The sequence below is a fragment of the Magnolia sinica genome, chromosome 11, assembly GCF_029962835.1.
Source record: "Magnolia sinica isolate HGM2019 chromosome 11, MsV1, whole genome shotgun sequence".
In the NCBI taxonomy this organism is placed as follows: Eukaryota; Viridiplantae; Streptophyta; class Magnoliopsida; order Magnoliales; family Magnoliaceae; genus Magnolia; species Magnolia sinica.
The window spans coordinates 4,678,737-4,705,339 of NC_080583.1; the positions used below are offsets into that span (position 1 = coordinate 4,678,737).

General features: G+C 40.5%; 1 protein-coding gene across 1 annotated transcript in view; it reads right to left on the bottom strand.

The window, feature by feature from the left end:
• Window positions 1–7,508: 7,508 nt before the first annotated feature.
• LOC131218606 (B3 domain-containing protein Os03g0212300-like) overlaps window positions 7,509–26,603 on the bottom strand; it is an 85,842-nt gene continuing 66,747 nt past the window's right edge. The window contains exons 3-4 of the mRNA XM_058213244.1: window positions 8,870–8,985; window positions 7,509–7,960 (exon numbers count right to left, since the gene is read on the bottom strand). Coding sequence (XP_058069227.1) covers window positions 7,682–7,960; window positions 8,870–8,985 — 395 coding nt within the window. The 3' untranslated portion in view covers window positions 7,509–7,681. The remainder of the gene's footprint in view (window positions 7,961–8,869; window positions 8,986–26,603) is intronic.

The window sequence follows — 26,603 nt, forward strand, 5'->3', positions numbered from 1 at the left end:
TCTATGATTCATCATTTGCATAATTGTTCTATATTATATATTCCATATTTTCGCTTACTCTGTTATCGTATGATTTATGATCTTGTCAATATTCCATTAACTATGATAATTTATGCTCTTGTCAGTATTTCTGCTTATTTCGACATTATATAATTTATAGATTACCAATACTTTCGATATTGTGATTTATGGCATTGTATCCTCGACATCTAATATTTAGCTCGCTTTGACTCCTCATTTGCATAGTTGATTGGTATTGTGTACCCTGATATTATATGATCCATGGACTTGTCAGTACTTCCACTTAATCTGATTACTCTGATATTGAATACTTGACACTTACCTTATGCACACACTTACACCACCCTCTAAGCTTTTTATAAGCTTATGCACGATAGATGCGTGCAGGTGATGTTAGGTTGCAGCAGTGTTGAGCTTGGAGCGTGCTGCGGTCTTCTGGTGCTTGATTTTCGATTTATGTATTTTCCTTTCAGTATTGTACTCAAATGATTATATTAGTGGATATGTGATGATGATGTTGCCTTTGTAAATTGGTAATCTTGTAGTTATGCTTATTAAGAGTTAAATGTACCAAAAAAAAAAAAAAACCCTCCTTGTAGGACCCCAGGATCGGAATCTGGCGTATGGACGCTAGGAGCCGAGAATGGGGTACTACGGAGGCTGTCAGCACTGGATTCGGCAATCGGGATTCCTGTGAATCCGATTTCCGGGTTTAGGGCGTGACACCTTAGTTAATGCGTAAAAGTGTTTAAAACTTACATTTATACTAGAGTTAAAGAAGAAGAAATCTTTTGAAAGTCCTTGGGAATTTGAGATTTGACATAGAGATTCGCCCAAGTCGACTTAGAATCGGCACTATACCATGAGTTGCACCCCTGACTTAGGCGAGTCATGACTCGATTCAAGATTGAATGGGTCCATCCAAGTCTTAAAAAAAAAAAAAACAAACAAACAAACATAGTAGCCAAGTAAAGAGGGAGTTACCTGCAGGTGGGGTTTCTTGATTATCTTCACTATCTAAAACTTCAAAAATCGAGCTTTCCAATCCACTTAGAGATTTTGTGCCTTTGTTTTTCTCATAAGAACGTAGTTTCTCCGTATACCCATTCTTCACCTTGTTTTTACTCTTTGATTTCTTTCTCTTTATTGGATTGGATGTCTGGGAATGACGGACGGAACGTCGCAACCCAAGATAGTTCTTCCTCTCTTTTGTTTGACAAAGATCTTCACGGCATTGGCAACCCCGATTTTCCAAAGAATCTCTACTCAAATCACGTGAATCGAAACATTCATCCACACATACATACTTCTTCAAGCAACAACTTTTGTCAAACACTTCAATGTCAAAATTCGATTGCCCATCGTATCTGAAAATCAGAAAATAGCCTTCTTGAATATCATGGTGTTTGATGAATTCTCGCCACCCACATTGGAAAAACATCGAGTCGTCCTCCACCTTCAATCGAACACGCCAACTGATGCCATGGGGCCCATTTAGAATGGCTACACGAATTCTACATAATTCTCTGCTGAAATTGAGAAGGAATTGCATGGGGATGGGCTGTAAGGAGTAGAAAAACAGTTCAAAGGTGAGCCACATAAATTTCGACGCATCTCCAGTGCATAAAGAGTACCACAGAGGATAATTGTTCGCCCTATGCGCGTACGAAGATGGGAAACGTGAATCCCTAGTGCGTCTTCGACAGCATTATTTCTCTTATACACCTCGTAACTTCCCTTGGCTACAGGCTAGAATTCCTCGAATCCTCGACGACTCCATGTCACGTGCTTCGTTGTACCTGAATCTAAAATTCACTCATTAGATATAATATCAACGAAAAAGATTTCAGAACAAACGCCTACATATAAAGTATCTAGTGACTTAGAAATTATTGTCTTTTTATGGATACACTGCCGAGCATAATGGCCAAAATTTTCACAGACAAAGCAGATTATATTTGTCTTTTTCTACTTCTTCTTTCCATTCCCCTTCTTAAGATTTGAACGAGATGTTGTGAACTTCTGTTCTTGGTTATTCTTTCTCGCCTTCTTGCGAGCTTTGAACTGTTTCTTGTTAGCTTTCCGCTTATAGGTATCTACTACAAAGGCTTTCGCTGAACCTAGCTGAATTGCATTCATTTCAACCTTACGTACCAAGTGGCCACAAGTCTCTGAACGTAGTGATAGAATTAGTATGATTCAGAGTTATTTTAATTGGGGCCCAAGATTCAGGCAAGGAACGGTGCACTGCTGTTATCTTTTGATTTTCAGTCAATTTACACATAACATTCCTAAGGGCACCTATCATCTGCTCCATCTTACAGATATGATCTTTGATAGGGCAGCCGACTGACATCCGATACTCCTAGAATTCTAATTTCATTGCCTGAACTTTCGCATCTGACTTTTGCGCATGGGCATTTGTCAGTGCTTCCCAAATTAGCGGTGTCATGCACTTCATACGTAGGTATGAGTTCTTTGTGCATAGTGTTAATAAGGACATTATGAGCTAAACAATTTTGTTTATGCCACTTATTGTAGTGGATCATTACAACCCTATGTTCTCCTCTTGAACCTCATCGAGTGTGTGCGATATGTCGTCCTCATCCAGAAGGCTTTGCACTGCGCGAGACTAGTTTTCGTAGTTATTACCACCGAAATGTTGTCCTTTCAGCTGTTCAGCGATTAACACTTTGATGACTATCTCTACATTGTATAAGTATCACTACTTAGCTATGATCTAAGGTATTAATTATAATCATCAGCATTTCTATGTGTTATATAAAATTTCAAAGTATAAGAGTAGTCAACACATATTAACGAGATCTGAAAGTCCATATACTCGAATGGGCGGTGTAGAACAATCAAGTTCTCTTTTTAAGATAAAATTGATGCTTTTATAAAATTATATTTGTACAACATGCAACCTTTCATTACATGTTACATACATCATTTGGTGGAGGAGAATTAACTACCACTCAGGTTATGCACAACCTATTTATGTGTAGGGAGCATTCTATCACTAATTTTTTTATTTGTAAATGAAAAATTGGCTTATATTTAATCACATCAAGCCAAATTATATCACACATATAAACATCATCAGAAAGAAAGAAAAAAAGAAGTGCTAAGATATGAAGAGAGTTCTATTTTCACTAGTGATCATGTCCATTAGCGATAGATCCGATCATCACTATTAATGATCATTGTTGATGATGGATCCTTTCATCAACATTGATCATCATGGTTGATTATCGTTTCGATCACTAATGATCTCTAGATCACTAATTCTCAAAGTAGATTTTATCTACACCATCCATCCATTTTGCTAACTTATTATTCCAATTAGATATGATTGTCCCTAGGTGTGAATTGAAAGATCATATCAGTCCAGCAAAATCATCACAAACATTAGGGCATATGGTAATATTTTACCACAAGTTCACGCTATGTGGAACCCCACCCAAAATGTGTTTGTCTAATCTAAACCATGAATTCATGCATTCTAGATGTGTGGGGGTCCACCCCTATTGTGTAAACGTAATCCATCGGTGAATCATTCCCATCCAAAATGGGACACACCAAAAGACACTATTTTTTTCTTTTTTTCATGGCGTGGCCCACTGCCCACTTTAGTATTTGGATTGTCGCTTGATCCTGGGGTTTCTCATCTGATAAATGGGTATGGACATGGATGAGCCCATGTGTGTCACGTGTACAATTGAGTAGCTGTAGATCAACCTCAACATATTGCCAGAATATCAAATGAGTCCCCAGAAAGCAATCACGTGTTCCCACTACAAAATGCCTAAGGTATTTATGACTGATGAGAGTCCAGAGGGCTAGTTTGTAGCAAACACCCCAATATGCTGAAATGCGTGAGATCTGGGTGACTTATCTGGTGGGCTAAATACATACCAGGATCATGTCTCACTTAAATGAACATATGCAGCCTACCTAATCAGTGGGCCCAGTCCTTTATATATATATATATATATGTGTGTGTGTGTGTGTGTGTGTGTGTGTGTTAGTAGTGCCTCTAATCTGATGGATGGAAGGTTTGGATATAACACATACCTCGTGATCAAACAAATAGGACTTGCTAATCACGAGCTCTCCAAATGGAAGTACGGTTTGAATTAGTCCACATGAATGACATGTTTGCACTTTCAACATGCCTATGTATGGATGTTCATGCTCTGTCCGAGTATTTAAAGTTGACCACCATTGGAATTAATAGACTATAATGTGGATTTACCATACCTTAGTACTTATTAGCTAGTCATAACTATACACATGGATACATTCATGTCAATCCATAACATCCAAATAATGGGATTGAAAAACCCAATCTTAACCATCAAAGGTCTGGCCATATGTTTAAGTGGGTTAAATCCAAACAGGTGAAATCAATGCTGGGATCATCTAGTAACCAGGGTCGTGATAGTGGGTGATGTAGTCGGCATGTTAGCCACGTGTACAATGCATGCAAACATTATAGTCTAGCCACATGTTTACCAGTAATTATTTATTTTTGTTCCACTATGATTATCATTCCAGATGTACCTTTGGACGGTTTGGATATCACGCACATAGTGTAGCCCCATAAATGCCCTTTGAATGAGGGCAGTATAGTCATTTCATCCCTTGGGGAGAAGAGATAGGGAGCATTACTTTTCTGCACGAATTACTCTGCGGTTATGATACTTCTACACGAGTGACGCTGATTCCATTTCTGACAAATGGGAACTGTGTCTCCATAATCTAAACCATTGTTCTTATGCCACCCACCGTTGATAGATGTTGTCCCCAAAATATCCAAGATCAAAAGGTCCTAGTCACATTTTGTGGTCCATCTTATTATATCTTTCTCTAACCATCCATTTTCATGATGTATTTAAGAACCCAACAAAACTACAGTCCGATTTACGTAAAGGACGGGTCCCACTGATGAGAGATAAGTCAAATGACCCAATACGTTTCTAAGCCGTATTGAGGCCAAGTCATCATTTCTCGGGGAGAATGGATGAGAAAAGAGACTTTAACTTTTTGTACACAAATTCTTTTTGTACACGAATTCCTGCTCTTTCTTATGTTTCCGCACGGAACCATGAAGAGTGCACTGTCCTCAGCGTGCACGTTCATGAGTCCAGATATTACATGTGTACATGCATCTGTGTGGGCCTTAGTTCAGTTCATATGTGCACATCAAGAGTCATGGTGTACACAATGAGTGATCTGATACCATTCAAAAAACATAGACAGGAATCTTGTCCAAAGAAAAAGGGTCACTTACCTTTTTGGATGAAAATCGGAGATCCGCCGTTGAATGCTCTGATACCATTGTTGGGAAGTGCGGAAGTGTAAGCCCTCAAGATCTGACGGTCTACACAATTTTTGGAACCTTCACGAAGCCGAACATTAACGCTCTAGATCCAGCGGCCCACCTATTTACTACTGGAGTAATTGGTCTATTCAACGGTACAGATGGCCCCGAATCACGATCTATGGATTAAATCGTCCCAAGGATAAGCCAAAATGGGCAAATTACTGTCCACACTATATCTCTCTGTATACTCTCGGTATTTCTTATGATTGATTTTTTACGAAAGAAACTCATTCCTTTATATAGGAAAAGATGGAATATGGATGAGATTAGATTATCTGATCTTCTCCATATCTCTCGTCCAAAATCAAATTCAAAATTGAATTTGAAAACTAACTGAAAGGAAGAGGCCGAAAGAGACCTAAAACATGGGACGCACCCACTAGTGATTGCTCACCCCTACTAGTCTACGTCGAACAAAATGTATGTTTTGTACCTGCACCGTACATGCATTTTGAGAGATAATTTCAGGTCACGAGCCAAAGAATGAGTAAGATCATCCATTTATATTTGACTGTTGGATTATTTAGATTGAGCGATTCAATAGGCCCCACTACAGTTGCAATCATTGTAAATAGGTTTGGGGCAGAACACTTGAACCATGGTCCCTATACATAGTTATTGAGCCGGATATGAAAACCTATTATATGGAGACCCTATAGGTGAGAAATGTAATAAGTAAGCTTCTAGCCCTCTTTCCTATAAATAAATGTCTTGGTCTCATCACCAATACATGTGAGAAAACCCTAGTTCCATTGAAGGTTCTCCTAAAGGGTGTGAGATGCGGAGGATCAAGATTCTTGTCAACAATATCAATGTAGCAGGATGTCTTTCCAATCAAGTACACCTTGAGATTATTGCGTTGAATCTCCCTTATCATGCATAGATGATCTGTCAATTCCGCAATATAGATATGTCATTCAAAGCTCGGGTAGACCCCACAACAAAAAATGGTAAAGCGACCGATGCCCACCATTAAAATTTTCTAAAGGCCACAAAAGATTTAAATCAAGCTAATATTTGTTTTTAAGTTTCTTTAATGTCTTTGTTAACTTATGAATAACTTAGATCTCAAATAAACATCTAGGTGTATCTTAGGAAGGCTACCTCATTCTTTAGCTCATGTCCTAAAATTATCTCTCTAAATGAATGGACAGGGTGGATATAAAATACAAAACACGAGACCAACTGAAACTTCAGTAGTGAGTCTCGCTACTCAACCTGTCAGTAGCTAACCCGTGTTTGTTTTCCGTGTGGAGGCAAATTTCTGGACGTACCAACCTCCACCACCGCGTCTGTTTAAACCAATTCAAAATTGGAGCCGTCAACTTTTAATGGAGTCCGAAGATGAACTGTTACCCTCACCAACCCCAACGGACATAGTCCACTCAGGGTTTCAGTTTGTGCAAGTGGGGCATACGGTTCAGTCATCCAGACCATTGATACGTCAACACCTGCTGTAGATGGACCATGCCCCAAAAATCTACTATTAAGGAAATTTTCAGGGTCTTGTTCGTTCATCAATAGTGTGGACAAACATATGATTTTTATTATTTTTTATTTTTTGTTTTATCTTTTTATTTTATTTTTTTTCTAATTTTGTTACCCTTAAAGACCGTAGCCAAAACGGGAGAAGGATTGAGCATTTGGCATGAAGATCCTGTGATGGGAAGCTAGGTGGGGTTAACGTGATGTTTTTGAGAAATTTACTCTGTCCATCCCTATTGCTAGATATGTTAAGACATGGACGAAATAAGCCAGATCTAAAACTTAAGTAAACCACACCAAAAGAAACAGTGATTATTGAAATTCTAGTGTTGAAACATTCGTAGCAACAAAAGTTTTGGATCAGGCAAATACGTTTGTGTTTTTAATTCATTCACTAAGAATGCCCTGATGAAGGTATGGATGATATATAAATATACAGTGGACCACATGGTGGTTCCAGCGGTATGCATTTCCCTGTCCACTATTTTGGGTGTAAGAATTCTATAAGGTGGTAAATATTTTTTAAATCATTTTAAATATGATGCAAAAAAAATAGATGCAGTTTTGAACACTCAAGTAAATCACACCACAAAAAGAAGAGAATGGGAAGAACTATAGTTGAAAACTTCCCTATACCCTATTTATGTTAATTTTCCATGCATAAGGCACGTGGAGTTAGATAAAGTGAAAAGATAAATATCAACTTAATTCAAAATTTCTATAAACCGTCAATAGCACCACAAATACAGAGTAGGTCCTACCACACGAACAGCTCAGATTTCACAGCTAGAACCCAAATTGGGCATTCTTCACTTTAGTAGCCCGCCTTCCAATACGAACGTCCATCACGTCTTTCATAGAAGGAACGATGTCAAAAAAGCACACATCTCCTACTTTCATTCCATTAGCAACCGCAAATTGGGTCCAACCGCTTCTGAAATAAGTGCTGCAACTATACCTCTGGCGATCAATCGTCACCGTCCACAACCTTTGTTCTGAATCTCTAAGGGTCATCGTGCGTCCGATCGTAAGGTCATTTGTCAGTGTAAACTTCTTCGGAATGCACTGCACTCAAAAGAACCCGCCTGGATAAGGACAACACGTGGCACAATACCATACAGTGATTTGATCCATCCATCAAGTTGGACTCATGTGAAGGTGTGGCCCCGGACCTAATGAGCGGATTGGATTGAATTTTATGGCAAGTGATCTTCATGATCGGGCCCATCTTTTGAACGGAGCAGATTTTCATTTTCACACGTGTAGGATATAGGAGCCGCGAAGAGAGATAGATGGACCAGACCACAAGGACCACTTGATGTGAAAATCAGGTTGATCCACTCATTAAGCAGGACACAAAATCAAAATCAACAGACAGCCAATGATGCATGATGTGATTCAATGCTCAGGAGCGGGCCCACCTGATGAGCGGTTCTAAGTATTTTTAGGACAGAACTGATCATCATGGTCGGGCCCACCTTTTTCATGGACCACATTCCCCACACAGATAACGGTGGGGCTGCCATGAGAAACGACCCTGGCATGAACTATCACACGTATAAATAATCTAAGACAGTAGTCCACACACATCATCCGTTGCATGCATCCTCAACTGGTGTGGCCCACCTAAGTCTTAGAATGGCCTTGGTTTTGTAGCGTTGCTTCATCCTGGTGGGTTGGACCTGATGAATCAGTTAGATGGCCACATTCCATCCGAAACTTTCCATGGTAGCCAACCCCTACCCGATGTCTTCCATTTTTCCCTGTGGTGTGGCCAACCTTAGTTATGGATCAGTCTGAATTTTGGGAACTAGACCTAGTATGAGAATGCACATCTAATGAACGGGTTAGATGGCACTCAGACATCCAGGTGGGCACCACAAAGCTTCAATGAATGGTTGTTTGCGGACACCCTCAACGTTGCAACAGCCACTGTATACATGCCAAAGAGAAAGGGTAGAAGATAAGTCTCACCATATATGGCTTCATGACATTAGATCGATTAATCACAGCCTTGAAATGGTAATTGTTTGGGTTGAAGTGAGAGCTCTTTCTGTCAAAGACTTCCTTTTCTGCTTTCAACCGTTTACCTGAAAAACCACATTAAATATATATAACTAAAAATGAGAAAGAGGAGTTTACTAGCCGTTGGATCTGAATTGATCAGGTTCAATGATCCAGACCAATGAGCTACAAAGAGAAACAATTGATACTGGCTGCCTTGAAATTCTTCAAGACTGGAAGGACCTGAATTTTCAATCAATGTCCCACAAAACAATGGTTCAGTTCTGTCATTTGGTCGGGTTTGATCGGGTCCTGTAGTACCCATACCCGGGATAATATGGTTTGGGTCTTGCCGGGTCTGAGTCTTGTTCTTGAGACCCGGACCCAAAGTCTATTAATTTTATGGTCCATTGATCTTAATCTAGGTTTTGAGTTGGGTTATGAGCAAATAAGAGCATTTATGTGGTGGATGGATTGGATTACACATACATGTGTGCATACCACAGTTACAACACACCACCCCTTACACTATTGTGTGCTTACCACAGTTACAACACACCATCCCTTACACGAATTCTGGATGTATCACAATTTAGTGGGGTCTGTCGGTGCACCCGATCACATTATTGAATCTATGAGATAATCCAGACCGTTGATTAATAAGGCCCACCTTATAGGATTCTTACATTGATATCAATAATCTCAACCATAAATCATGATGACTAAAGGCCTTAGTTAATGCGTAGAAGTGCCTAAAACTTACATTTATACTAGAGTTAAAGAAGAAGAATTCTTTTGAAAGTCCTTGGGAATTTGAGATTCGACATGGAGATTCGCCCAAGCCAACTTAGAATCGGTACTATTATACTATACTATGAGTTGCACCCCTGACTTAGGCGAGTCATGACTCGATTCAAGATTGAATGGGTCCATCCAAGTCTTTTAAAAAAAAAAAACAAAGTAGCCAAGTAAAGAGGGAGTTACCTGCAGGTGGGGTTTCTTGATTATCTTCACTATCTGAAACTTCAAAAATCGACCTTTCCAATCCACTTAGAGATTTTGTGCCTTTGTTTTTCTCATAAGATCGTAATTTCTCCTTATACTCATTCTTCACCTTGTTTTCACTTTTTGATTCCTTTCTCTTTATTGGATTGGATGTCTGGGAATGACGGGCGGAACGTCGCAACCCAGGATAATGCTTCCTCGCCACACATGCATACTTTTTCAAGCAACAACTTTTATCAAACACTTCAACGTCAAAATTTGATTGCCCATCGTATCTGAAAATCAGAAAATAGCCTTCTTGAATATCATGGTGTTTGATGAATTCCCGCCACCCACATCGGAAAAACATCCGGCCGTCCTCCACCTTCAATCGGACACGCCAACCGGTGCCATGGGGCCCATTTAGAATGGCCACGTGAATTCTACATAATTCTCTGCTGAAATCGAGAAGGAATTGCATGGGGATAGGCTGCAAGGAGTAGAAAAACAGTTCAAAGGCGAGCCACATAAAGTGTTGAAAATGGAAAATTGCATGGATTGCATGAATCAGCTACGACTCAGTGGTGACTCAGGACTGACTCGTCCAAACCTAACTCGAATCGCGACTCACTCGACTTAACTTCTGTTTTCAATTCTGACTCACTGTGCCGAACCGAGTCGAACCCGATTGAGTCTGAGTCGACTCGGACGACACGCCGGGACGCCTTTGCAACCACTGGCTACTGCGAGTTCCTGCAGTCGCAAGTTATGTGGGGTCCGCAGAGATTTACATGGAAAATCCACTCCGTTCATCACTTTTGCAAGAGAATATTAGTGCCAGAGTCCAAAAATCCAGGCAGATCGAAAACCAAATCAGGCCACACCACGTGAAACGGTTAGACCCGAAACGTCCACTGTTGAAACCTTCCTGAGCCGACCATGATGTTTATATGCCATTCAAACCGTTCAAAGGGTAATTACTACTAAGATAATCTGTAGATACAAATATCATCCTGATACAAAACTTCTGTGGCCCCCACAAAGTAACCAACGGTACGCTCGTCTGTTTCGTGTGGTGTGGCCCACCTAAGTTTTAAATCTGCTTGTCATTTTTGTGGCGATTCTCGTGATATTGTCGTCTCGCGAAAGGGCGTAGATTTGTCGCCAGCTTCTCTGTGGGGCCCACTATAATGTATTTGGTTTATCCATGATGACCGTCCATTGTTCCAGCTCCTTTTAGGGCATGAACCCAAAAATGAGGCATATCAAAATCACAGGTGGACCACACCACAAAAACAGTGGTGATTGAACTCCCACCATTAAAAATTTATTGGGGAGCACAAAAGTTTTGGGTGAGCTGAGATTTGTGTTTTCCCTTCATCCAGGTCTTTGTTGCCCAATCAACGAGTTGGATGGCAAATAAACACTATAATGGGCCCTGGGAAGTTTTTAATAGTAGGCGTTCAATCACCACTGTTTTCCTGTGGTGTGGTTCGGCTGAGATTTTTGATCTGCTCCATTTTTGGCAAATGTCCTATAATAATGATTCAAGATGAATGGACGGCGTGGATGAAAAACATATATATCATTGTGGGGCCCACATAGCACCATTGCTACTGGCAGTTGAAGCACACGCGTCCTTTCCGACCGTAGGAACTTGCTGCGTACGGGTCACAGGCAAGTCCTGACCGTCCGCCAGTAAAAGAGGCGCGGCTTCGGTGGGTTAGGGATCCAGACCGAGGTTGGTGAATCCCTGACTGTGGGGCCCACCATGATATGTATGCCTTACATCTCCGCTGTACATCCATTTTGAAATCTCATTTGGGGGAACGATGGAAAAAAAAAAGAGCAGATCCAATCTTAGGTGGACCACACCACAGGAAAACAGTTGTGAATGAATACCCGCCATTAAAAACTTCTTGGGGGCCCTAGAATGTTTATTTTCCATCCTACCTGTTGATAAGGTCACAAACACCTGGATGAAGCGACCAACAAATTATCAGCTTTAGTCAAAACTGTTGTGGCCCACAATAAGTTTTTAACAGTCAATCACCAATGTTTCCTGTGGTGTGGTCCACCTGAGATTTGGATCTGCTTTATTTTTGGAATCATGTCCTGAAATGAGCCGTCAAAACGGATGGACGTCATGAATGTAAGGCATATACATCACAGTATCACAGTGGGCCCCACACTACGGGATTCACTGAAGCCCACCTTAAAAATAAAATAAATTTTAAAAAAAAGATTGGCTGCTCGGTCTTCTGCCCTGCCCCAATACTCGGTCGCACATGGGCCTTTAAAAAGATCCATGCATTAGTCATGGGCCTGATTTGACTCGTGAATGGGTTCGTCATGTCGGCAGAACCGCCCACCAGTGCAGGTTGAGTTCAGGGTCTAACAAACACCCATGGTCAGGACCATGCCGGAATTGAAGGACCAATTAATACAAGAAGGCCCAAGCCTGTATATGGGCCTGAAAGAGCCCATGAATGCCTTTAGCCCCAATAAGCATGTGCCGGTCCAAAAGCCTGGACCATTGCCAGAACAGATCCTACCAGCCATGTATCTCATACTCTGGTCAAGCACCATCCATACGTTCCAATCAGTGGGACCATGCTCCAGTAATCCAAACCATTGCTAGGTTCATTCCCATCATGGGACCATTCCCAAAAATGCCTCGATAGAAGGAATCGATCACAGCCTTTAAATTTATGATCTTCAGATAGATAGTTGAGATGAAGGCTCTAAATGGACCATGGTCCTGGGTGGAGGTAGTAATAAAAGATTAGACCATCTATAGGTTTAACCGAGGATCTGGTCCGTTAATAGCTTAAACAATGACACGGCCCGGCATTGGGTCAGGCTCGCCCTGGATTTTGAACTGGTTGGGCTGGGACATCCCTGTTCAAAATTTTTGATGTTGCCATGACAGAGTCCAAGAACTGGACTCAATGGAAACGAGTCAGGACTGAGTTGGAATGTTACCAAGGAAGCGGAAGGTCGAAAAATCTCGTCATCAGGCCCATCCGCATGAGATCGGGACCATCCAAACAGTTTGAATGGTGGGTCCCAAACAACCCATTTCATCATACACTGCTGCACCCATGTTTTCATGAACAATAGTTTAAAAACTCCAACAACCTCGACCTGACTCGCCGGGGTCGACTCGGTGAGAAGAGATATTTTTCACATTGCTCGAGGAAAAAAAAAAAAAATTTCTCCTATCTTCACATTAAAGAAGAGAAAAAGAAATAGAAAACATACCATTTTCTTAGCAAAATCTCCTATCATCACCTTAAAGAATGATGCTTTCTTCATTTCCATTTTCTTGTTCAGCGTTTTTTGAGAGGGAGAGAGAGAGTGAGAGAGAGAGGAAGAAGTAGAAGGGAGAGGTGAATCTTGCGTGACCATTAGGGGGTTATTTGATACTTTACTGTGTATGAGTCTTCATACTCAGGCGCTTACAAATTAATTACAAAATATATATTAGCTGAAACTGTACCGATAAAATTGTTGCATACTACATCAATAACTCATAATATAAAATACCATTTGATCTATTCATAAAAACTTCTCATGGGAAAATATGACTGCTCAATAATTCATTTGTAACCGTATAATATGTCTACTGATCGGATATTTACCATATAAAGTAATTTAATTATTTAATTTATAATACATATAAACTGGGCCCCACAACTTGGACGGTTTAATTCAATTATTTATTTTCAAAGCATTCAAATTTTGAAGTGACTTATACGTGCCTGTGTATCATCCATCACATTCTTTCAGAGTATATTAGTTTGTAGGTATCTGCTTACATTTCCGGAGTTTGTTTTGTGTCTGTCGCGGCGGATATTCATAATCCGTTCCACCTAGTGTCCAATGATCAGAACCGCCCATATTTTGAGATCCATTCTCTAGGTCTACTTTAATAAACTTTTCCTGAAAGATAACTGTCACCATTACTATACATTGATAAGTTTCAATGGTTTTTATTCAACTTCAAAAATCAAATATTATGATTATCTTTAAACTATGATTATGTGAAATAGCTTCATTTTAGTTTTAAAGAGAATATGGACGGTTCACATCATATAAATATCTCTGAACCTTAGCCCCAATGGATAGAGAAATGCGGAAGATGTGTATCGCGATGGAGAAAATTTAAACCATGTTACTGGCTGCTTTTGGCCGTTGGCAGATTATTTCCATGATACACGTGCCAACATGGCAAATTAACGTGTGTAAGGTTCAACCCGTTTATCATTTAGGATCCACAGTGTAGTGCCTGACTCAAAAAATCAGGCCAGTCCAGTCTAACTTGTGGCCTGTACGTTGAATGTGAAGGATCTTGCAAAGAGGCTCTAACCACATGTGGGGTCCATCTAATGAGTGGATCTTGCCACGTATCAGTCAAGTAGGATATCCAACCGTGCATAAGTGGGTCCCACCATAAGGATCACCTGGCGCAAACTCAGACTCATCCACTCATTCCGCGGGCCACACTATCAAAATACAAGGACAGATGCTGGTTTGACTCGGTGCATTGGTGTGGCTCACCAAATGAGATGGATCGGACAGATTTTTGTGGCATCTAAGATTCTTGGTTGGCCCATCTTTTGGACGGTTCAGATTTTCTATGTGGCAAATAAACAGGGTTGCATGTGGAAGTTCACATTCAGGGGTGAAATATGGATATATATATATACGGTGGTATACATGCATGTCAGTCCAGATGATCGGGATCATGGGCCATTTTGTGGACGGATGATTTCAAAAGTCTAAAGATAAAGAGATGATTTCCTATGTATAAAGATAGAGATAGACGCACACCCACGGTTCCAAATTAAATCCAACGATGAGAATTGTTAATCGAAGATGGACCCGCCAAAAGGATGGTTCAGATCATTCAAGATGAGGCCCACATGTGATATCCACTTCATAGAAATGGTCATATCTTGTGGGGCCCATATCTTGGTTGATCATACTCTTGATTTGGTGGGTTATGTGGATTTCACCGCCCAGATGAAAGATAAAGGTGGTCTACTCAGCAGATCTGCCATGATGTTAGAAATAAGTGGACGGATTAGAAAACTTTGGTCAATTTGTTCACAACCGTACATTTTTTCAGTTAATTGTGGCCCACCTGACTAGCTGACAGACCTGATTCTTGGGATAAGGAATCTACATATTGCTTCCTTTCCGATGAATAGCTTGGATAATTGCATCCGTGTGCCATGATGGCATTGCATTAGCTGACTTGTACACGCGTGTGGGCTTTGTAAAGCTTAGATTTCAATGGGCCTGTTTGGATGTCCCACGGAATGAAAAGATGAAAATAGATACTCATTTCATTGTGGGCTATCAATGAGCCCGTCCGGGACATGGGTTTATCAGGCATGGCTCGTTTTAGGCTCGGGCTTCATTTCTTAGCCTGTAAGCCTGGCCCGTTTAGGATTCGAAGGGCATTTTTGTTATGTATCATGCATGGTGGGGCATACAACTAATGAACTGCCCAAATCATGGCTTTTAGAATCGGTGACTCGATCGATTCGTTCAGTCTCGAGTCGAGTATGCCATCCAAACTGTTCATAGGGTTATTGCCACTCATATAAGCTGCATGAACAAATATCATCCTCATACAAAGCTTATGTGGCTCTGCAAAGTTTCCAATGGTGTGCGTTCAATCACCTCTATTTTGTTTGTTGTAGCCCACATGAGTTTTGTATCTGCATTTTTCCTAAATCATATCTTATTTAATGTTTATAATTTGTAATGGGCGTCTCCATTGGCCCCAGACAGCTTCCTACACAGGAACTTTATTACATGATATGAATTCCTGTGATGGCTCGCCACCATTCAAGAGTCCGAATGAGCCAAAGACCCCTCTACTACCCAAGTCAGTGGTGAACAATCTCTTTTAGCTGACCATAATGCATGTGTTTTATCCACACCAATAATCTATTTTGCCCCCTTATTTTAAGACATGAGTGTTGAGGCTATGTTTTTAGCTATACATATGCAGGTGCTATTGGATTTGCAGCTTAAGTTAAATTGAGCACATATGACCCTAAGTGTTGAAATAGATAGATACATAATGTATTATTCAGATTTTATGATATCAATCGTATATTTTAAGAGGTAGGGTTCATCCTTTGATGATGGATTATACATTTTCTATATGTACGAACGGACTTTTCAGTACATATAATGTGAAAATGTGAAATGAATTAATTCTTAGAGTCAATTATAAAGAACAACGGCAAAGTAACTTTTTAAATAAAAAATTGAATCCAACGTGTGAGCATAGACTCAAATTACAGTTAAAATCATCAACTACTTGATTAACGATATGGATTACGCCATGAAATGTAAGGGCTTGTTTGATTTTCCGGTGAACTAGTAGATACCGTGTAAAAAAAAGTAATAATTATTTTCCTATACATTTACAACATACTTGATTTGACAGCTTACTTTTTTACACGAAAACCAAGAATATTACAAAATATCTGTCAGTCCCACTGTGATGCATTTCGCTTATCCACACCGTTCATCCATTATTCCTATTGAATTTATAGCATGAGTAAAAAAATGAGGTATATTCAAAACTCAAGTGGACCATGTCATACGAAAAAGGGAATCGAATACTTACCGTTAAAAACTTTGTGGGGCCCCTGTTTCTTTTGGCGTGGGCCACGTGATGCATTTCCTATCGAATAATTCGTTTTTTGTCTCATGCTTTAAAATATTGTAGTAAAACAGATATATCATATGCATTATCTTGCAGTTCAAAAATTAAAATTATCTCTTTTGAACCCGATTCAAAGGCACAAATTTGTATAAATTTTCAAAGACGGTGAAATCGTGTCACTTTGAAAAAACAAATAGGCCCTAAATAACAATCTAAAAGTAAAATATTACACTAATAAATGTAATTTATTTGACAAGAAAAAGCAAAAGATTAGATTATGGAATATAAAAAACTAATATTTTAAATAATAATTAAAAGATAATATTTGGTTTAATTTGGTCGGTATGAGAACCATTTTCTTATTGTATTCCTTTTTTATTTATAGTCTTGATCCGACTATCTATATCATTTTTATGTTCTGACAATTATCATGAATATTGTTCTTGACTTCCTTTGTTTTTTATTCTGCATTCAATTTTGTAGCATTTTTTTTTTATTGCTCTTCACTCAATCACTTAAACAATGCCCTAACATTTTTTGTCATATTCCAATTGTATTACTGAAAAAAACAATTTATACAACTCTATGAATCTTTGAATACACCATTCACATCCGTAACACAACATATTTCAACTGATTCTCACCAAGAATGACAATGATAGACATAAACAATTAATACAAAGTTGAGATATATCCACGGCTCAAGTAAAGCACCCCACGGGAATAAATGGGATCTAACACATGGCTTGAAAACTTCTCTGGGCTAAGAATAATCGGGATTGAACGCATATGACTTAAGAACTTGATATTTTCCCTTCATCTTATCAATAGTTGTATGGTAAATTAACATAGCCGTGGACCGTATGAACATTTCAACGGTCTGCATTCAACCCTAACTAGTTTTATGGTGTGGTCCACTTGAGCTTTGGATGATTTAAAATGAGCATGATAGAAAATAAATATACGGCATAGATAAAGTCCATACATCATGGTGGGGTCTATGGAGTATTTGCACCACCCAAAGTGAAGGGGCCACCGCCCAATCCGAAGCCATTCCTCCTAATGTGGTACTCGTGTAAGGTTAGGGAGACCATATAAATGGTGGGGCACATTTTAGATGGAACGTACGAGGAAGGCGGCGCACCATTTTCGAAGTGGGGAATCTCGTTACGTCTGCTGGTACACCTGGCAAACAGCTAATGTGAAAGGGACCGTTGATCTGATGGGCCATCGATTTAAAATTTGATAGATTGAAAATTTTAGTGATTGGATGGCTCTGACCACCAATTTGTTGGAGACGGATTGGCTACTCCCCCGACATGCCCCGCGGCTGGTGGTCGGTAGTCTGTGGGCCCACTATTATGTATTTGTTTCATCCATTTTAACAGGTCATTTTAGGGATTGAAATAAAAAATGACAGGGATATAAATATCAGGTGGACCACACCACATGAGAATAATAATGATTGAATATCCACCATTAAAATCCTCCTTACGCCTGCTGTACTGTTTATTTGACATCTGTTGATTAGGTCATAAACATCCAGATGAAGGGAAACAATAAGCATCAGCTTACATCCAATCCGTGGGCTGTGGGGCCACTGAATATTCTGAGTAGAATAAGGTCTTTCTAAGTAGAATTAAGTGAAAACATGAAAAAGTTAACCCGATGCAAAACTTTTACTGTGATAAGAATGTTTCAACGGCTCTCACTGAATATTCACTGTTTATTATCGTGTGGCCCACTTGAGTTTTTTCTACACATCATTTTGATAGTCTGTAGTAAAATGAGCTCACAAAATGAATGGACGGACTGGATATCTCACAAAATTGAGGTGGTCCCACCCTGCATCCTTGCAGAGATACTCTGATGCCCGGGCTGTGGGGCCCACGGAGATTTCGTGACAAATCCAATCCGTACGGTGGAACACGCAAGTCCAGTTATTAAATAGCTCCTGCAATCGATTTACAGTTTTAAAAATGTTCTTATTCCTGTGTTATTATTGGGCTGTCAAGACAGATGGACGAAGTCTATTTGTTACTGACACATCCGTGGGCTCCACGCAGCCCTGGGATTGGCAACTGCCCCTGCCACCAGCCCGGTGGCTGATGGTCGGTGCTCTGTGGGGCCCTCTATGATGTATGTGTTTCATCCATTCCGTTCATCCATTTTTACAGAAAATTTTAGTTATTAATCGCAAAAATTAGAGGGATATAAATCTCAGGTGCACCACACCATAGGAAAACATTAATGATTTGATATCCACCATTAAAATCTTCCTAAGGCCCACTGTACTGGTTATTTGACATCCAATCTGTTTATTAGGTCATAAAGGCCTAGATGAAGGGAAAAAACAAAGACCAGCTGGATTCAAAACTTTTATGGCCCCAAAAAGGTTTTTAATGGTCGACGCTCATTCAACACTGTTTACTGTAACGTGGTCTACTTGAGATTTTTATATATCTAATTTTTGGTCCCATACCATAAAATAATCTGGAAACATATATGGACGGCATGGATGAAACAAATACATCATGGTGGGTCCCACAGAGCACCGTGAGTAGCCAATCCGTTACCTAAGGAACATCTGTGTACGGGCCAGTGGTAATACGCTTCCTTCGTCTAGCACCGGTCAATACTGGCACTGGCAGTGTCCGTATGCAGTCGGCGTCCCCATTCGACCAGCAGTCGCCTGACCGGACTACGAGTAGGTACGGACCATACAGACTATTCGTCCCCTGCGATCACCTCATTACGATCAATCGCGGGTGACTTTTCGCTGAAGACTTCGTACAGAGATGATCCTACCCGTTCATCAGGTGTCCAGTCCTATGCTAAGCAATGATCCCGAAATCGCACTGATCGAAAATTCAGGTGGGCCTCTCCATATTAAACCGTGTAAAATATGGGTATGAACTCTACATTCAAATGGTGTGGTTCACCTGAGATTCGGATTGGTGTGATCTTTGTATAATAACTCTATCTTGTGGAGAAATATCAAATGAATGGATTGGATCGGATATAATAACCACGGTGGGCTCATACAGAACTAACGGTCAGCTTTCAATGCCAACTCTTCCTTATGGTGTAGCCTACCTAAATTTTTGGACGGACCTTATTTCGTGTTTACATGGTGAACACGAGCAGCAACCTGCTGGACGGCATAGATCTGATGCAAGATCTCACCACGTGATGCTCGGATCATGCTTGTATTTGAGGGTTTTACTCATCCCATTGGGAATAATCTAATGAATGGGTTGGATCAATGATGAAGGCGTCAATGTGGCCCACCTGTTTTATGGGTGGCTTTTTTCTTTACGGTAACATATCCTGATATGGGATGAAGAAACTGATGGACGGAGTGGATTCCACGCAGAGAATACGGTGAGCCCAATTACAGTTTTATTTTGTTACACACGTTCCTTGTAAAGCATTCTACTCATACCCCGGCCTCACCCAAGTAGTTGCTGACCTTACCGTGGGGCCCACCTTGACGTATCTATTTTATATCCACACCGTTCATACGTTTTTCAAGATAATTTTAAGGCATTATTCTAAAAATTAATTAAATCTAATTCTCAGGTGGACCATATCTTTGCAAAATGTGGTGATTGACCACTATTGGGCCACAAAAGAGATCGTATCAATCTCTTATTTATTTTTTCCCTTGATTCCGGTTTATGTCACCTTATCAACCGTTCAGATGTCAAATAAACATTACGATAGGTAAGCGAAACTTTTTAACGGTACGACATTCATTGCCACTGTTTCCTATAGAATGTTCCACCTTAGATTTGGAAATTCTTTATTTTTAAGCTCATATCGTGAAATGAGATGAAAAAACGAATGGCCGGCGTGGAAATATGATATATAGATAAAGGTAGTCGCCACGGTAAGAGACGCACCGTCTTAGGTGCGAGTGGGCTACACCTAATCCGATTCAATACTGTCATAAAACAGACATAAAGGGATGATTGGTTGAGAGAATTTGGGGGCCAAATCCCAGTGGAAAAGAAAAAAAATCAGACGATTACTGCCATGAAATATCTGGTCAGTCAAGTTTTGATACTCTGTCCGTGACAATTGATACACAGCACTCCCAAAATGGTACATGCGGCAGACACCAACCAAAAGTAACCGCAAGTAATCCCAAACTCAGAAAGGTGAGAATCGCTGATCTTTGATTCCTGACACTTGTTATCAGTGGATACATTTCATTTTAAACCGTCCAATAAATTTCCACCAACGCAAAAGCCAAATTATCAAATAAGGGATTGAATTAGGTATTATCCGAGTAAAACATAAGTGGGTGTTACCCTTACTGTGTGGTGACTAACTTCATGAATGTATTGTATATCCAAGCCGTCAATCCATTTTTTCAGCACATTTTAGAATGTTACCCTAAAAAGTAAGAAGATCCAAATCTCAGAAGGACCACGCTACCGGAAAACATTGGCGAACCATAAAAGTTTTGTATCAGGTTTATCTTTGTAATTTTCCCTCCATCTTAATCTGGTTGACCTCATCGACGCGTTGGATGGTGGATAAACATTCAGTGGACCTTAGGAAGTTTTAATGGTTGGCATTCAATTTCTTTTGTTTCTTGTGTTGTGGTATTGGTATTTGGAACTGCTTAATTTTTTGGACAGCATCACAGAACAAGCTTTAAAAAAATGGACTGCATAGATATAGGACAAATCATCACAGTAGGCCCCACAATACATAATCCTCTATCAGACCTAGAGGTGCACACGAGTCATTGGCCAGCTCAGCTTGATTCGGTCAACAGGCCGGGCCAGTTCGAGCCAAGTTCGCCTGGCATTTTTACGAACACATGAACTACACCTTCAAATTCTCAATGAATGTAAAATAGCAGCAACGATTTTATAAGTATTTTATCAAATACCCCTAGGCAACATCAAAATCAAGAAAAAAATGGTATTTGTTTCATATACATACCTCCTTGCCACTAGTCAGCACTTCGTTAAGTCATTTTATCAAACACTTGGTGAGCAACATTAATATCAAAGCAACCGAGTCATGGGATTGGTTTGATCTTGAGTTCGATTCAAGCTGGGGTTTGATCCGAGTCGAGTCGAGCTCAAGCAAGGTTAAACTTGGTTCAAAAAATTTTCGAGTTAAAAAAATCAGCTCAACTCGACTCAAACTCAGTTTCAAACCAAGTCGAATCGAGCTTTTTCGAGGCGAGTATAGCAAGCTAACTCAATCCATGTACAACCCTAATTAGACCCACCATGTTGTATGTGTCTTATCCATGCACTTCATCCATATTTCCTAATGTTGTAACACATGAGATAAACTCAACCATACACAAAAATCAAGTGGACCAAACCATATGTAGTAGAATTGAATACCTATTGTTGAAAACTTATTGGGCAAAGTTGTTTTGGATAAAGTTGATATTTGTATTTTTCTTTAATCCATGTCTCTGAATAGGTTGGATGATAATTGAACATCATTGTGGTCCCCTTGAGCTTTGGATATGCTTCAATTTTTTATGTAACATCCTAGATTTTCATTGTTTTGGATTTTCAAAAATCCTTAAGTTTTTATTTTTTTAAATGTAATTAACTTATAATATCACTTAATGACCATTAGTACTCAATGTTAGTTTATACAGGGGTGGTACTAGTAAAAAACCGCACAAGTCTGATTAATCAACCGTAGGAAGCCAACGAATCCGCCCAAATCTTGACTAATAGACGAAATCAACCCCGTTACTCCTTTAGCCCAAAACTGATGGTTCAGAGTAATCATGACCTAATCTCCACTTTCACTAGTTATAAATAGGTCACACTATGAACATAGTTAATCAAAACTCTAATTACTGCCCATGAGAAATCTCATTACCAAATTCATTCCAGAAATGTCCCGATTCTCCGAACAAGCTCTAGACCGCTCGTTGGTGGGCCACTGGTTCCAAAACTATAGAATAATGTCCTTCTTATTGGGCTTGACGTCCATCTTAGGAGTCGGACCTGGGTGTTGTCCAGAACCGCTCAATTTGAGCCAAAGGACGAGTGCATGATAAGTGCAAATACCCTAAAGGAAGAATCTGAAACTTAAGTGAATTAGGTAGTCCACTCTTATGCGAAGTTGAGAGTTTCAGACCGTCGGTTTGTGACCAAACTTCACACATAGAGTAAGGATATTTCCCTTCTCATATCTGTATAGCCGCGGCCCCGATCGACCATCGGTGACCATTGAACAGACTTCTAATCATATCTATCGATCGGCGCATCCAAATGGCGGGCCGATCATGTTCATACGTACATCATCATTAAGGCTAACTATCCTACGGTGTATATCGACATGCACGCCCCATAGTGGGCCCTAGAGGTTAGAAAGACCCTCCCATAGGGCTAGTATAGTAAAAGCCTAGTCATTGGGGCCATTTACACCAAATCTAGCACTAAAAAAGGGCCTCATTTGGGCACCCCCTTTCCCCATACGAATTTGCCCTACGGAAGGAAAGAGAGAAGAGAGAAAAGGGAGAAAGAAGAAAGGAAGAAGAGAAGAAGGGAGAGTGAAGAAGAGTGAAGGTGGGTCATAGATCAAAGTGGGGCCCAAGGGAGTCCTATCTTACAAAACCATACCTCTCCCTCAAGAAAATCCATCATCCATAAGCGGGAGAACCCCTCTCTACCGATTGGGTAAGTAAATCTCTCATTTTTTTGGAACCCCTCATATTGAGGGAGGTTTTGCATGAGATTCTAACATGCAAATGCGCTTCCTTAGGATTCCGGCTAATCGACTCCGAGTTCGGCATTTATAGGTCATTTCCAAGATCTCAACGAACCATAGGTGCGGACTATTATCCTTAGGTAGTCTAGTACCAACTATACTATGAGCCTAATGATTTTGATTGCTTGAATGATGTATTTGGAAATTCTAGAGAAAACCTAGGAATTGTATGTTTTGTTTGAAATTGCACGGAATGGTATGTTTGTTTAGTTCTCACATGATGTTGTTCTTGCCTTTCACATGATTTGCTACCATGGTTGATTATATGTTCATGTCTTGTTTGATTTTTCTCATAAGGCATTATTTTATAACATGTGTAATTTCTTATTTCTTGTGCTATATGATTCCATGAAGTGTGGGAAGTATTTAGCTTCCTCACAAACCCACGCCACACACTTGCACCCCTAATTCATATCATAAATTGCTTTGCTTGGTAGAGAAATTTGAGATACTATGTTGGAAGCTATGGACGCATGCTTCACTTATGTTAGATGTTAACCATGTTTGTGGCATGTTATGAATTACCCTCCACCTTTTGGTTGGTTAGGAAAAATGAGGAGAGTGAGGGTAGTTCCGTTGGAAGGACTACCCCGGGCTAAACCCATGGGCTTGGGCGAGTACAGAAGGACGGCAGTAGTTGGACTACATGGGTCGTTCGTACCCGATATCATCTGTCCCGTGTTTGCCTGGACCTGTGCAGTATAGCCTGTTACTGACCAACCTGGCTTGTTAACCCTGTTTGCTCACATATGTATGGAACCTAGAACACCCTACAACCGATGTAGCCCATCAATAACCAAATTGAAACTGGTCCACAGCCTCGTGAGTCGGGCATGGTGGAATGGGACACTGTGTCCGAGCTGTCGGACTGCGAGCGATCCCTTTCCCTCGGCACTCCCCATGTGCTTGAAGTCGAGGATGGGGAACCGGACGGGATCAAGGACCATAGGGTCTCGGCCTCACACGTTGAGGGGCCTTGGCCTCACAACCAGTTCAGGGCATGATATGTGGGGTGTATCAGAATCCCCAACCTGCTGGATGAATGAACTTAACTAAGAACTCGATTAACATGATCGCATTACATCGCACTAGTTAGGGTGGCAACTCGGCAGTCGAGGTCGCTTTGAGGAGTGTTGGTTATACGCGATCGTTAGATAGAGTCAATCAAGGGAGTGTTGTGGCGAGGGCATGCATCATATCATCTATTATGCATATGCATTAACAAGATTAGTTAGGTATTTGTAAATAATTGTTTTTCATTAAGTTTATAATGTAATTAATGTCTGTTACAACTTAAGATTAATAGCACCCACTGAGTTGATCATTCACTCCCACTCTGGGACGGTATTTTAAAACACCAACCAGACATTTTACTAGATGCAGGTGAGCAAGGATAGGGAAAAGGAGATTCCCTGCTTCCAGACTTTCGACGGATCCTTTTAGTTGAGTTCGGGCTACCGCAGAGTATGAACCAGGGCCCTAGTCGCTTTGGGTCATGTATGGGTAAGACTAGTTCTCTATTAAGATGATTTTGGATTCGCTGTTTGAATATTTTTATATTTAGTAGCAATTGATACTGCTTTATGACGTACTTATGCTTCCTGCCCTATTAAATCTTCCATTGTTGATGAATCATCTAAATGAAATCAAATTATGAAGCCCATTAGGGCATCCATGACACATGGGAATTCGAAAGCCGAGTTCTTACACGGCCATCGGAAACCCATGGTGTTACATTTTAGCATCCCAACATGAGCTTAAAACATAGATGGATGGCATGGATAATATACATACATCAACGGTGGCCCCCACAGAGTTCAATCAAGGTCCACTGCCGTTTACTGTGTACGGATGAAGATAAACCACACCATTTTCAAAAATGTGTTGCTCATTGCATAAAGTAAGATGAACCATTAATAAATTCGGGTCCTTTCAGTTCAAAGGGTGAAATCAGATGGTTAAGATCACCTATGCTTCATCACCATAGCGGCCCAACGTTTGAACAGTCCATATTCACATATAGATATTCCACTTATACAGTGGATGAGTAAACATGATCTAAGAGGTGCGTTGGTGCAAACAAAAACAAGTGATGCTAGCAAGCCTACTTTGAATGTATCATATCATTAAAAACCATGCTAGACCGATCATCGAGTGGACCACCATCCACTTCAAATGTAATCCATGGCCATCCATTTCTTTGGACCAGTTAGGCCCACTAGACTGAGATGCACTAGATCTCCATGCAACATGGACACGCCATCTTGATTAGTGGACCGTTCTTGATCATACAACACCCACCTTATGGCTTGCCTGGCCATCAAATGGATGGTCCAAATTGGCGACCAGCCCATCATGAAAGTAAATAAGATGTGAACATATATAGAACATTGATATAAATACAGCAAGTTATCATATGGGCTGTAGATTCCACATGTGCATCTAAGTACAATTTGGGCAGAAAATTTCAACGGCTACCACCGCATACCTGCCAACGTGGCTCATGAGAGTGAGATCACGGCCGTTCATGGAGTGTGCCCCACCGCACACATTCCATCGCAAAAAATCAGGCCAGCAAGGTCATCAGGTGGAGCAAAACTGGAGCTTTGATCAGATTTCTTTTTACAACTGTTTCTACGACCCGGAACGACTCAGATCTCACGAACAGAACCCAGATTGGTCATTCTTGGCATGTGTGTCGTCTCTCTATCCGAACGTCCATCACGTCTTTCATCGAAGGAATGATCTCAAAGAAGCACACGTCTCCCATTTCCAGGCCATTAGCAACAGCAAATTCGGTCCAACCGCTTCTGAAATAACAACCATAGCCCTCGCACCTGCGAGCAATCTCCACCATCCACAACCATCGTTCTGGATGTCGAAGGGTCATTGCGCATCCGATCGGAAGGTCATTCGCCACTGATCTGAACTCCTTCGGAATACACTGCACCCAAAAGTACGGTCTGGATGAGGCCAACAGTGTCACCCAATACCAATGGTACAGTGATCTGATCCATCCATAGGGGAATGGCTTGAATTTTATGCCAGGTGACCTTCCTTATGAGGCCCATATATCTTTTGAACGGAGCAGATTTCCTAAACAAGCAATGGATTAATGGGAAAGATGGCGATGTATGTTTGTCTTTCAGTGTCACATGTATAGGATATAGGAGCTGCGCGGGGAGATGGATGGGCCAGACCACAAGGACCACCTGATGTGAAAATCAGTTTCATCCACTCATTGAGCAGGACAAAACATCC